At 38.4% G+C, this 13,963-nt stretch overlaps 1 protein-coding gene across 6 annotated transcripts in view; it reads left to right on the top strand.

The window, feature by feature from the left end:
• The window catches only part of MINDY2 (MINDY lysine 48 deubiquitinase 2), a 94,415-nt gene extending 80,812 nt beyond the window's left edge, over positions 1-13,603 (top strand). For 3 of the 6 annotated variants that reach the window (XM_055278363.2, XM_055278365.2, XM_063639021.1), the window contains 2 exons: positions 3,242-3,436; positions 6,204-13,603. In XM_055278363.2, coding sequence (XP_055134338.1) covers positions 3,242-3,436; positions 6,204-6,332 — 324 coding nt within the window. In that variant the 3' untranslated portion in view covers positions 6,333-13,603. The remainder of the gene's footprint in view (positions 1-3,241; positions 3,437-6,203) is intronic. The other 3 variants (XM_055278364.2, XM_063639019.1, XM_063639022.1) reach the window with 1 other exon arrangement.
• Positions 13,604-13,963: the final 360 nt, after the last annotated feature.

Raw genomic sequence — 13,963 nt, 5'->3', positions numbered from 1 at the left:
GACCATCCTGGCTAACATGGTGAAACCCCGTCTCTACTAAAAGTATAAAAATCAATTAGCCGGGTGTGGTGGCGGGTGCCTGTAGTCCCAGCTACTCAGGAGGCTGAGGCAGGAGAATGGCATGAACCCGGGAAGCAGAGCTTGCAGCGAGCTGAGATCATGCCACTGCACTCCAGCCTGGGCGACAGAGCGAGACTCCATCTCAAAACAAAAAAAAGAATATTTAATTCAAATAAATATGCATCTTTCTAGGACTTTTCTTTGAAAAACAGTTCTGAAAGTCGTGCTCATTTTCCTTCAGAAGCTCTACAGGGGTATTGTTTTTTAAATGTTAAGAGAAATACGTGAGATTTTTCTAAGCATTATATTGTATATAAAAAATACTGGGCCAGGCAGGGTGGCTCACGCCTATAATCCCAGCACTTTGAGAGGCCGAGGTGGGTGGATCACCTGAGGTCAGGAGTTCAAGACCAGCCTGGCCAACATGGCGAAACCCCGTCTCTACTAAACGTACAAAGATTAGCCAGGTGTGGTGGTGCGCACCTGTAACCCTAGCTACTCGGGAGGCTGAGGTGACAGAATCACTTGAACCCAGGGGGCGGAAGTTGTAATGAGCCAAGATCGTGCCATTGCACTCCAACCTGGGTGACAGAGCGAGAGTCTGTCTCAAAAGAAAAAACAGGCTGGGCACAGTGGCTCACACCTATAGTCGCAGCACTTTGGGAGGCTGAGGCGGGCCAATCACGAGGTCAGGAGATCAAGACCATCCTGGCTAACATGGTGAAACCCCGTCTTTCATTTAAAAAAATGCAAAAAATTAGCCGGGCGTGGTGGCACGCACCTGTAGTCTCAGCTACTCAGGAGACTGAGGCAGGAGAACTGCTTGAACCCAGGAACCGGAGGTTGCAGTGAGCCAAGATGATGCCACTGCACTCCAGCCTGGGTGACAGAGCGAGACTGCGTCTCAAAAACAAAAACAAAAAAACTGGAGAAGGGGAATGAAGGCAAAGCAATAGATAGTCACAGTAGTCCAGATAAGGTGTTGAGATTGTTATCTGGAAGCAGCAAGGAAGAGGTGGATTCAAGACCATGAGGCTTCATAAAGAGCAGTTTGAAGAATTCAGAAGAACTTGAAGGACAAATTCTTTATATCTTTATATCCATGAGATAGTCATGCTATATATATGACAAGATCTTTACAGGCAACAACCTTTTTTATTTTTTGAGACAGGGTCTCACTCTGTCACCCAGGCTAGAGTACAGTGGTGCGATCTCGGCTCACTGCAACCTCCACCTCCCAGGCTCAAGCAATTCTGTCACCTCAGCCTCCCAAGTAGCTGGGACTACAGGCATGTGCCACCACACCCAGCTAAATTTTGTATTTTTAGTTGAGGCAGGGTTTTGCCATTACCCACACTGGTCTCGAACTCCTGGGCTCAAGTGATGTGCCCGCCTTGGCCCCCTAAAGTGCTGGGATTACAGGTGTGAGCCACTGCACCTGGCCACAGGCAAAAACCATTTACCCATCCTCTGTATTTTTTAAAATTATCTTATTTCAAGGGTAGATTGGGGAGGAGGTACACAGACTGGTCAAATTTTAGTCAACACCGACTCTTAATAAAGTGGATATTAAGTTAATGCTTGACCAAAATGCACTGTTTCTGATAGAAACTAATCTGAGTGTGTACGTGGGAGGAGGGAGGAGATGGTTAAATAATTGAGGAAGACTATATGATGGCTACTATGTTGGCTTTAAAAATCATCTTTTAGAAGAATATTTAATAATCTTGGGAAATTCTTATTTTCTTAAACAGAAGACTTTTATGACACTAAATAGAAAAGAAAACATTACAGTAGTTTCAGAGGGTTGGTTTGAATTTGTATGGGAATGTAGAAAAATAATAAACTACTGTTAACAGTAGTTGTCTCTGTGTAATGATATTATGGTGATTTAAACTTTGTTGTTTATGGTTTTCAGTTTTGTCTGAATTGCCTATAGGCATGTGTTTCTTTTGTAAATGGGGAACTTTTTTTTTAAATTCTTTAAACCAATTTACTTATTTATTTATATATGAAACAAGGTCTCAGTCACCTAGGCTACAGTGCAATGGTGTGATCACAGCTCACTGCAGCCTCAACTTTCTGGGCTCAAGTGATCCTCCCACCTCAGCCTCCCCTAGTAGCTGGGACCACGGGCATGCATCACCATGCCCAGCTAATTTTTTTGTGTTTTTTTGCAGAAACAGAGTTTTGCCATGTTGCTCAGGCTGGTATCAAACTCCTGGGCTCAAGCAGCCTGCCCGCCTCAGCCTCCCAAAGTGCTGGGAATATAGGTGTGTGCCGTTGTACCTGGCTCCGCGCTGCTTTTTGTTTTGTTTTGTTTTTGGCTTTCTTGGCTGCCTATATATGGCTTCCAGAAAAAATTTCAAATACATTCCCCCCAATTTTTTTTTTTTTTTTTCGCAACCGAGTCTTGCTCTGTCGCCCAGGCTGGAGTGCAGTGGCATGATCTCGGCTCACTGCAATCTCCGCCTCCCAGGTTCAAGTGATTCTCCTGCCTTAGCTTCCCAAGTAGTTAGAATTACAGGCGTATACCACCACATCTGGCTAATTTTTGTGTTTTTAATAGAGACGGGGTTTCACCATGTTGGCCAGGCTGGTCTCGAACTTCTGGGCTCAAGCGATCCACCTGCCTTGGCCTCCCAAAGTGCTGGGAATATAGGCGTGAGCCACCATGCCTGGCCTCCAAAAATATTTAGAACAATGACAGAATCACTGAAATAAGTTCATAGTTCCCCAAGGGAAATACTTAGGAAGATAACTGTCATTTTAATGTTTAAAATAAAATGTTTTTTATTTTATTTTAATTATTTTGTTATTTTATATTGTTTTCTTTTTCTTTTTTGTTTTTATTTTATTCATTTTTATAGACAGGGTCTCTCTCTGTCACCCATGCTGGGGTGCAGTGAGGAGATCATAACTCACTGTAACCTCAAATTCCTGGGCTGAAGCAATCCTCCTGCCTCAGCCTCCCAAGTAGCTAGGACTACAGGTGCACACCACCACACCTGGCTGATTTTTAAACTTTTTTTGTAGAGACAGGGTCTTGCTATATTGCCCAGGCCTGGTATATTTTTTTTAAGCCATTCTTACAGCTTTATAGATATAACGTCTGTATTTGCATTCATTCATTCTTGGGTGAAATCTCATAGCTAATGATGGTTATAATTTAATTTCTTAGGATTATCTTATGGCATTATCTCTACAACAAGAACAGCAGAGCCAAGAGATCAATTGGGAACAAATCCCGGAAGGAATCAGTGATTTGGAACTAGCAAAGAAACTCCAAGAGGAAGAGGACAGACGGGCTTCTCAATACTATCAGGAACAGGAACAAGCAGCTGCTGCTGCTGCTGCTGCTTCTACACAGGCTCAGGTAAAAACTGGTGTTCTGAGTCTTAAATGTGATGATCACGGCTGGGTGCAGTGGCTCACAGCTGCATTCCCAGCACTTTGGGAGGCCGAGGCAGGCAGATCGCTTGAGGCCAGGAGTTCGAGACCAGCCTGGCCAACATGGCAAAACCCTATCTCTACTAAAAATACAAAATTAGCCGGGCATGGTGGTGGTGAACACTTGTAATCCCAGGTACTCGGGAGGCTGAGGCAGGAGAATTGCTTGAACCTGGGAGGCAGAGGTTGCAGTGAGCTGAGATTGTGCCACTACACTCCAGTCGGGATGACAGAGCAAGACTCCTTCTCAAAAAAAAAAAAAAGTGATGATCACTTTAGCAGTAAATTTCACTTGAGATAAAAAATTTTAAATTAGGTGTTAACTCTTCAATTTTGTTAGGATTTTAGCACCCATGGGTTTTATGACATTGTCCTAAGCTTGTATCTCGTTTAGTAAAATGTTTTCTCCTGCGGTTCTGATTTTCACATTTATTTTTAAAATTCGTAATAGCTGCAAAGAAAATAAGCCAATTTGGATGAAGTCCTTTCTATCAACTAGAGGGCAGTATGAGGTACTACTAGAAAAAATACAGACTTTGGAGCCAGATAAATGTGGATTTGCATTTCCTGCTCCTGTCTTTCCTTCTAGTTGCAGCCTGTTGGATGATGTCCTCTACCTTTTTCCCTATCTGTAAAATAGAAGAACTCTTAAGTTTGTTGTGAAGAACAAATAATATTAGCGCTTAGCCCAATGTTTAATATGTACTGGGTATTCAACAAAGGTTGACATCTCCCTACTTTTCACTTTCTGTAGTTAAACGGTTTAAAGCACTGAAAATATAACGGTGGGATTCTACATGTTAAATCTCATTTCATTAAGTTAAAAATATTCCCCTTTTTTATGTTTATACCATGCCAGACTGCTGTTCCTTTTTTTTTCTTTTTTTTTTAAGACGGAGTCTCACTCTGTTGCCCAGGAGTTCAGTGGTGCAGTCTTGGCTCACTGCAACCTCCACCTCCTGGGTTCAAGCAATTTTGCTGCCTCAGCCTCCCAAGTAGCTGGGATTACAGGTGTGTGCCACCACGCCCAGCTAATTTTTGTATTTTTAGTAGAGATGAGGTTTTACCATATTGGCCAGGCTGGTCTCAAACTCCTGACCTCAAGTGATTCACCCACCTCGGCCTCCCAAAGTGCTGGGATTACAGGTGTGAGGCACTGCGCCTGGCCTAAACTGTTCCTTTTGATTTAGATATACGAGAAATTCTGATTTGGGCATACAAGAAAGCAAGATGCCCTTTTAAGTCTCATAAAACTAAATACAGAAGTCCCCATTAAAATAAGTATAAAATTTCTATTTCTAGCTCAAATATTGACTACTCCAGCCTTAGTAGTTAAATCCTACCATGTTATGTCTAGCTTTTCACTCAAAAAAGGTGTCTTATTTCACTAAATACATTTATTCCACACTCCCAATTCTCAGGGGTTCTTTTCTCCTTTTAAAGTCTGTTTATTATGGCTGGGTGCAGTGGCTCACGCCTGTAATCCCAGCACTTTGGGAGGCCAAGACAGGTGGATCTCGAGGCCAGGAGTTCGAGACCAGCCTGGCCAATATGATGAAACCCTGTCGCTACTAAAAATATAAAAAATTAGCTGGGTGTGGTGGCGCGCACCTGTAGTCCCAGCTACTCGGGAGACTAAGGCAGAAGAATCACTTGAAAGTGGGAGGCATGGCCGGGCGCGGTGGCTCACGCTTGTAATCCTAGCACTTTGGGAGGCCGAGGCGGGCGGATCACGAGGTCAGGAGATCGAGACCACGGTGAAACCCCGTCTCTACTAAAAATACAAAAAATTAGCCGGGCGTGGTGGCGGGCGCCTGTAGTCCCAGCTACTTGGAGAGGCTGAGGCAGGAGAATGGCATGAACCCAGGAGGTGGAGCTTGCAGTGAGCCGAGATCGCGCCACTGCACTCCAGCCTGGGTGACAGAGCGAGACTCCGTCTCAAAAAAAAAAAAAAAAGAAAGTGGGAGGCAGAGGTTGCAGTGAACCGAGATTGCACCACTGCACTCCAGCCTAACAGAGTGAGACTCCATCTCAAAAAAAAAAAAAAAAAAAGTCTGTTTATTATGGAATTTAATGAGGTTTTGAAGAACTATTATAGTTTATCAAAAGGTGTCACTTTCTTTAACATTTTCTAAACTTTTAACAAATGCGTCTTCAGTTTGACTTTAGGCAGTATAATCTGATATTATTTACTGTTTGAAATACCGACTTTGGGAGGCCAAGGCGGGCGAATCACAAAGTCAGGAGTTCGAGACCAGCCTGGCCAACATAGTGAAACCCTATCTCTACTAAAAATACAAAAAGTTAGCCAGGCGTGGTGGCAGGTGCCTGTAATCCCAGCTACTTGGGAGGCTGAGGCAGGAGAATTTCTTGAACCCAGGAGGCGAAGGTTGCAGTGAGATAAGATTGCGCCATTGCACTCCAGCCTGGGCGACGGTGCAAGACTCTGTCTCAAAAAAAAAAAAAAAAGAAAAGAAATTTTATTTATTTAGAGTAATGAATACAGTAATTATATCCAGAATGGTAGAGGCAATTGCTCAGATACCATGTAATATAACAAATCTGTATACCAATAGCTAGCCTCTTTTTCTATCAGTGATTCCTTCCACTGTTACAGTTTTTCTTTCTAGATAACCATGAGTAAGTCCCTTAGAATAGTTGGAGTAATTTCTTGCTGTGTATTTTTCTTAAAGCAGGGCCAGCCAGCACAAGCCTCTCCATCAAGTGGAAGACAATCTGGGAATAGTGAACGTAAACGGAAGGAACCGCGAGAAAAAGATAAAGAAAAAGAAAAGGAAAAAAATAGCTGTGTTATTTTGTAACAAGTGTTGGCTTCTGTTGGAATCACCTATGTGTCATGAGAAACAAAACCACAGGAGGAAAGGAAGAAAAACCGATCAATACCGTCTGTGCCTGATTTCCCAATGGATTTTGTTCGTTTTTTCAGGGGAAAGGTTGTTACTTAGTTACAATCAGACTTTTTCAAGTCACACAATACACTCTTTATGAGCTGGAGTTTCATGTTACAAGTTGGAAATGCTGTGTGTTGTCATTCATGAATAATACTGCACTTGTAGGCAGATAAGCAAATCACAGCAAATTTTGTGTCATAGTGACATTCATAACTCATATCAGTTAGTAAGCTATTATATCTTCTGTTCTAACAATGAATGGAGGTAATTGATTTAGTCTGATTCCTTCCTGAAATCTAAATATTAGCACAATAGTTTCTGAAATTTTACAATGTTAAATTATGATCTAATCCATGAGAAACCACGGGTTTAACATAGGGATTCAAAAAAGCAAAAACAAAATAATAGGAATAAATAACCCTTAATAGTATATTGGACTAGTTCAGCCCTTAAACAGCTTTACCTTTATTTAGGAATGTACATTTTAGGTATTATCTTGAGAATTGATCTTGGAGCTTAGATTTAATTTAGATAGCAAAAATAAAGATTTGTATTTCTTTTCCAATAACAAAAAGTTACATAACACTAATACTTATAACCTATCAATATCAGATATTAATGACTTTGTAGTGTTGTAAAATTTTGAGGAATTTTGGAGTCTTTATCATAGGTAACCTGGACCACAGTTACTATTTATTGACAATGTGATTGAGTGTATGGAGGAAAGCACAGTGGATGCTAGGCTTTGTAAATATGGGGATGTAGAAAAGCAGATAGTTCAGTAGTTCAGTGTCTACCTTTTTCTAGAACTACCTTGAACCTTAAATTTTAAGTCATGTTCATTGCTAGAAAATTAAATGTACTTATTAAAGCCAATGAAAAAGCACATTTCTGAAAGGAAGTTAAAGATAATCTCTGTGTCTTGTAAAAAGACATTAATAAAAATCTGAGAGGGCCAGGCGCAGTGGCTCATGCCTGTAATCCCAACACTTTGGGAGGCCAAGGTGGGCGGATCATCTGAGGCCAGGAGTTCGAGACCAGCCTGGCCAGCATGGTGAAACCCCATCTCTAATAAAAATACAAAAAATCAGCCGGGCATGGTGGTGCGCGCCTGTAGTCCCAGCTATTCAGGAGGCTGAGGCAGAAGAATTGCTTGAACCCAGCAGGCGGAGGTTGCGGTGAGCCGAGATCACACTGCTGCACTCTAGCCTGGGCGACAGAGGGAGACTCCATCTCAAAAAAAAAAAAAGTCTGAGAGTAGCTAAGAATTTGGAGGAATTTATGTAAAAGCAATCAGAGTTTTTAACTTATGGGAACCAAATAAAACTATAACCTCTTATAGTGTTTATAGAACTCAGAAATAATATTTATTTAACTTTATTATGTGGCCATATTTTCCTGTGTTTCTATATATAGTTTGGAAAACTATCCTGAATAGTCTGTTTTATATGCCTTATATTTAAAAGTTTGTTTTAGTTATTTTGAAAGACTGTTGCTGCTGCAAATAGTTATGTGCTTTACATTCTAAGCTTCAGTACATTTATTTAAGGGCATCATAATCTGACCTGAGCATCCACTTGGAGAATGTTTTTTTGTGTGTGGTCTAGGGTGACAAAAGACCACAAAAATGTGTGGTCTGGATTTTTTCAACTACGTCATTAACTTTATGATCCAAGACCAGTTATAGGATGAATCTATATGTAAAAATAGAGTCTTATTTATGGAAGGAATTATTCTAAGGGAAAAATCCAGGGTCAAGCTGTATCTTTTATGTCCTTTATATTGCATGTCTATTTCTGTTACACAATTTGTTATTTCTTCAAATTTCCTATGGTAGCATGGTAAATCATCAAAGAACCTGTTTGGGATATAAAACTCTGATAGAAAATATTTAATGAGCATCTTGATTATAACCTAGGATATGTATACATTAGTAAAATTACCAGATATACTACAGAACTCTCTATTGATTCAAACAGGTTGACCTCAATCCAAGTTGACTCTTGCTATCACTCTATTGGCTGAAGGAGGTAACTCAAACCTCAGGGTTTGTTTTTCCCAAGACAGATAGTAGTGATCATGCATTATATTTTAATAAGAAAAACCAGTAAACCTTGAGAAATTTTAAAAAGCATAGTTGAGGCATATTTTTTCATAATTATATACTTATCTATTTATTGCCCATGGAAAATATATGTGTAGAAGTATTTCTTCTGTTATTTGTTACTATTTTCTTAATTTGTTCCAAAGAAAATACTGCCATACTGCATTCCCTCTCGAAGGAAACAAAACAAAACAAAACTCACTCAAAACCAGCAGTGCTGCTATCAGATAAGTAGATGTCAATGTATACTTACAAGGAGAAACTAAAAAATGTAATGTGTTAATTCAGCCTTTTTCTATGTAATATTTCCAAGTCAGACTTTCTTACATTCCTGGAATTTACTTTGATACACCAAGAATAATAATGATAAAATGTTTGCTTTGATTACTGTGGGGGGAAAAATGAAATGTTCAATTGTATTAAAACAAACTTTTTAGAGATACTGGTTTCCTGTCCTTGAAAGGTATAAAGAATTTAGATCATGCCTGTAATCCCAGCACTTTGGGAGGCTGAGGCAGGTGGATCACCTGAGATCAGGAGTTCGAGACCAGCCTGGCCAACACGGCAAAACCCCATCTCTACTAAAAATACAAAAATTAGCCAGGCATGGTGGCGGGCACCTGTCATCCCAGCTACTTGGGAGGCTGAGGCAGGAGAATCGCTTGAACCCAGGAGGCATTGATTGCAGTGAGCTGAGATTGCACCACTGCATGCCAGCCTGGGCAACAGAGCGAGACTCCGTCTCAGAAAAAAAAAAAAAAATTAGAGCTATTGTGTCTTTATTTTCTTAAATTTTGCCCAAGGTAACATGTTGTATATCCAGCCATTTCATTGCTGGTTTGGGTACATAGGATTTTGAAAGTGGTATATTAAAGTCTTTCCTTCCAAGTATTTTGTAATACTTGAAAATTATTAGATGTCTACTGCTAACAAAAGTTAGAACTTAAACATTTTTGTTTTTATCATTTATAGCCTAGATTAGGGACATATTTGCATCAACCAAATCATCATTAGATTTGAAAATAGGCAGATGAATGAACAAATATGGTCATTGCACTTTCCTTTTACTTTCAGAGTCTAAGTATATTCCTTAAGGTTAGTAACCAGTCTTTATTAAAAATATAAATTTTTTCTTCATGTCTAATCCCATTGCATCCACAATGCTGTGATTTATAGTACATGATCAACACTTAAAAGTACTTTATGTATGTGTGTTTCTGAAGCAAGTTTTCATGACCTCTGTTAGATTCTCAAAAGAATTCAGAACTTCCCTTCAGTTTAAGAATCACCATTTTAAGAATACATGTGTACATATACACATTAAGCAGTATAAAGCAGCTAAAATTGGCATTGGTTTTACACTGGTGCAGTGTGCTTGGGTAAAGTAACTTCTTCCATGTTTCAAGGTCAGGTTCAGAGTTGAATGAAGCATAGATTTAAATTTAGGATTAGGCTTTGGAATGTATCTTGTTTTTATTGTCTCACATTTCTAATATTGACTACTTATCCCATATTCTGTTTCAAATTCTTTCTCATATTTCAAGTTCTTTCTCATACTTCTTGATCTTGGCTTAACTAAGCAAGTCAGTATCACAGACTAGTTGACTGAACCCAAGATTAACCATTTTGCACTTGCACAAAACCTTAGCATTTTGCTTTCAATGAATCAGAAAGTCAGTTCACTAAGAGACAGATCATGAGAGGAAAGAGAACTAGAGGCCAATAAATAAGAAAATAATTGTTCATATATTAATGTTGGCATGTGAACTACATATCTAAAATCTTGCTGGAGAAAAATCGAGGCAAGAATTTCCAGAACTGTCCTCAAATAGCTCATTTATTTAAGTTTTGTTAAAAAGCAAAAGCGAATTGATTACATTTGGTTAACTTTTCCTATTCCATGCACATGATAAAACATGATAAAAACCTTATGGGCATTACCTATCACACAGTACTTATGCATAAACTTGTAATAGTAAAATTACTAATGTTTGATAAGATGGAGGCATTACAAATAGTCTACAGTTTTTATTTTAAGGAATTGGACATGAAGAATTCTAGATCATTTTGTGTCTATAAACCCGACTTTCTGTCTTGCCTTGGGCAAACTTTCTGTGCCTCAGTGTACTCTTTAAATATGTGAAGGATGCTCTTTTTGATTAAGTGCTTTGCACTCCTGAATAAAGGACATAGTATAAGCACAAAGTATGACTTAAATTATCACAAATATTACACATCCTATGTTCTTGAATGTGCACACTTTTTTCTCAATAACAAAATGTATCTTAAGTCAGTTTTTTTAATGCTGTCAAAATTTGTAGAATTTTCTTTGAGTATGGCATCATCTCTTCCCAAATGCATTTTACAGTTGCTTTTGTGTTCTATAGACTATAGAGTCAAAATCAAGAGTATTTTGGGAGGATCAGAAGCATTTAAAAATCTATTTTTTTCTACTATCTTTCACAGATCTAAATATTTAGATTCTCTTTGCCTTTTTCTCCATGGAATACAGTGGTATCAAATTACTAATACAGTATATAAACTTTGTTTGCATTGGTGGAATTCATTTAGATGTCTCAAGTAATATTTGAGGGCTATATAAATTGTGTTTTTAGTGTAAAATGTTATTTGATAATGTGAAGTTAAATCCCTTTTAGAAAGTGACTGAAAATGGTAAAGGAACTCATCAGAATCTTAGAGTTCTTAAGTTCTCTGATAATTTAGTATCTTTTATTAATGATGTCCAACACCTCTAAGACTGTTGAGAAAACATGAAGAATTGAGGTTACTCTTCTCAGGTGACACTTTAAATATTAAAATCAGAGGCTTCCTGAACAAAACAAATTGCAAAATAGAGATAATGGCATGGGAGAGGCCAAATGCAGGACTCTGGCAAATTTAACTTATTCTGAATATCTATCTAAATTTTAGTTCATGCATGTTCTTATTAATCCTGGTGTTTCTGCTCTTAGATGTTAGAGTTTAATAAATTGTGATATGCATATATTTTTTTACATGAAGGATTCTAGTTTCTAATTTTACTTTTCTGATCTCAAGAAAATTAAACTTGAAAAACAGGGTAAAATTCTTCAACTATTGCCTCAAGTTCAGTTTTGTCCTATTGTCCTGAGAAAGGAGATTTAGACTTGTCTGCCTAACACAGGTATTTTTGAGGGTATGGTACTATCCCAGAGAAAGTGTTGAGATACCATGGCAGAAATACAAAACCTAAGCTTTGAACCCCAGTAGACTTCTTATTCTGCCATTAAGTCTCTCTACTTTATCTGATATTCTAAGGATTTCTTCAAACCACTTAATAATTTGTCACCATTAACTTTAATATCCAGTTTTAATATGCACTGTAATATCCTGCTTTGAGAAGAAAGAATGCCTCATAAATTAAGTACAAAACAAAATGTTTTGGAAGGTGATCCTGGCTCCTTTGGCTCTCATAATTGTTTTATAGCTGAAAATAAAAAGTCAAGAAACTGGCCTGGTGCGGTGGCTCATGCCTGTAATCCCAGCACTTTGGGAGGCTGAGGTGGGTGGATCACCTGAAGTCAGGAGTTCGAGACCAGCCTGGCCAACATGGTGAAACCCTGTCTCTACTAAAAATACACAAAAAAATTAGCCAGGTGTGGTGGCACATGCCTGTAATCCCAGCCACTGGGGAGGTTGAGGCACAAGAATTGAACCCGGAAGGCAGAAGTTGCAGTGAGCCGAGATTGCCCCTGCACTCCAGCCTGGGCGACTAAGCGAGACTCTATCTCAAAAAAAAAGTCAAGAAACTGAAATTCCCATTTAAGTTCTTAAATCAGTGATCTGTCAAAATAGGCCTTGTAACTGAAATACCTTACAAAGCAGTTCTAACGCAAGTGTTTTTTAAAAATTTTTAATGAACCTTACATTGTGAACATAATTGCAACGTGTTTTAAGACTAATAGTATTTAATCCTTGAAGACCTGTCTTGTATGTCTCTCAATTTTGTCAGAATTTTTATTATTGTTTTTCACATATGTGAAATAAGCATTTTTTTCAGGGTACATAGGGTATCTTTGTTTTACAGATTTTTAAAGATGAGGTTTTGAAAAGCCCTCAGAGGTTTTTGTTAAAAGACTATCTTGCTTAATAAATGACAACTTCTTACAGATTCACACATTACAAGTCGGACAATATAACAGGAGATTGGTGTGTGACTGCTACAAAACAGTCAGCAAAAGGAATCATGTTTGCTTGTGAAACTTCAGAGGTACCCTGAAAGTCATTTCCTAAAGCTAGTGCATGTGAATCTTTTCCTTGAATTGTGCAGGATAATTGGATTGAGGCACATATTTTGAGGAGTAGCAAGTGGAATGGTATAATGATTACAGAGAAAATTATCTTGAAATATAGCAAGGAAGAGAAACAAGTTTTCTTTCTCCACTTTATTGTTGGACTAATTGAGTCAATTTGCTGTGACATATCAAAGATCTCTTTGTGCCAGGCCAAGATTGGCTACTGAGTTCTCCAAGCGTTTTAATATATAGATTGCATATGAGTGCCTATTTCTTCCTCCTCCTTTCATTTTCTATCTTAATACCCTTTTTACTTCTGAAATAATTCATCTGTTTTGCTTTATGACCAGCTTTAATTTCAACTGAGGAATAATAGCAACCCTAGAGATTCATAGGAAAGAGCATTGAAATACATTTTTGTGTAAAGATACCTAAAACCATCTACCCAGCTTAGGGTTGAACTGAATTTCTGTGAAATAAATTTGTTTTAAATACTAATTATTTTAAAACTACTTAATTCTTAGAAACAATGTCTTCAGTTTCAAAAGTTTCACTTTGGGAGGATATTCCTAAAAAGGCATACATAGATGGTAAAGTATAAAATATTTCTGACAGAATTATTCAGTATTATTCAACACTTACTTTCATGTTTGTTATTGTACCACAAAGATAGTGTCATTGTTGGATTAAAATGTTGGCTGTTTTTGTTAATATACTTAAAACTGTAACCAGTGAATAACACCTGTAGTATTTTTTATTATAGATTATATTTTATTTCAATAAACTTTGATATTTAGACCAAAGTTTGCTCTGTATGTTCATGTCATTAAGCTACAAAGTTAAGAAAGATGAGCGGGGAGATGGGGAATTGACATATTGATGCACATTTACCTATAAGTCTTAGAATATTTGGGCCAACTTTTGATAAAGAGAAAATTTCCCCACTCCCAGGAAGTAGACAGTTAACTCTAAACCATGTTAAAAAAAATTAGCTGGGTGTGGTAGCATGTGCCTGAAGGCCCAGCTACTCAGGAAGCTGAGGTGGGAGGATCACCTGAGCCCAGAAAGGCGATCATGTCACTGCAGTCCAGCCTGGGCAACAGAGTGAGACCCTGTGTCAAAAAAAAAGGTAAGTGTTGGTGAGAAAACAAAAATCAGACCCT

Source organism: Symphalangus syndactylus, chromosome 5, assembly GCF_028878055.3.
Source record: "Symphalangus syndactylus isolate Jambi chromosome 5, NHGRI_mSymSyn1-v2.1_pri, whole genome shotgun sequence".
Lineage (NCBI taxonomy): Eukaryota > Metazoa > Chordata > Mammalia > Primates > Hylobatidae > Symphalangus > Symphalangus syndactylus.
This window is presented reverse-complemented; position numbering and strand designations above follow the sequence as displayed.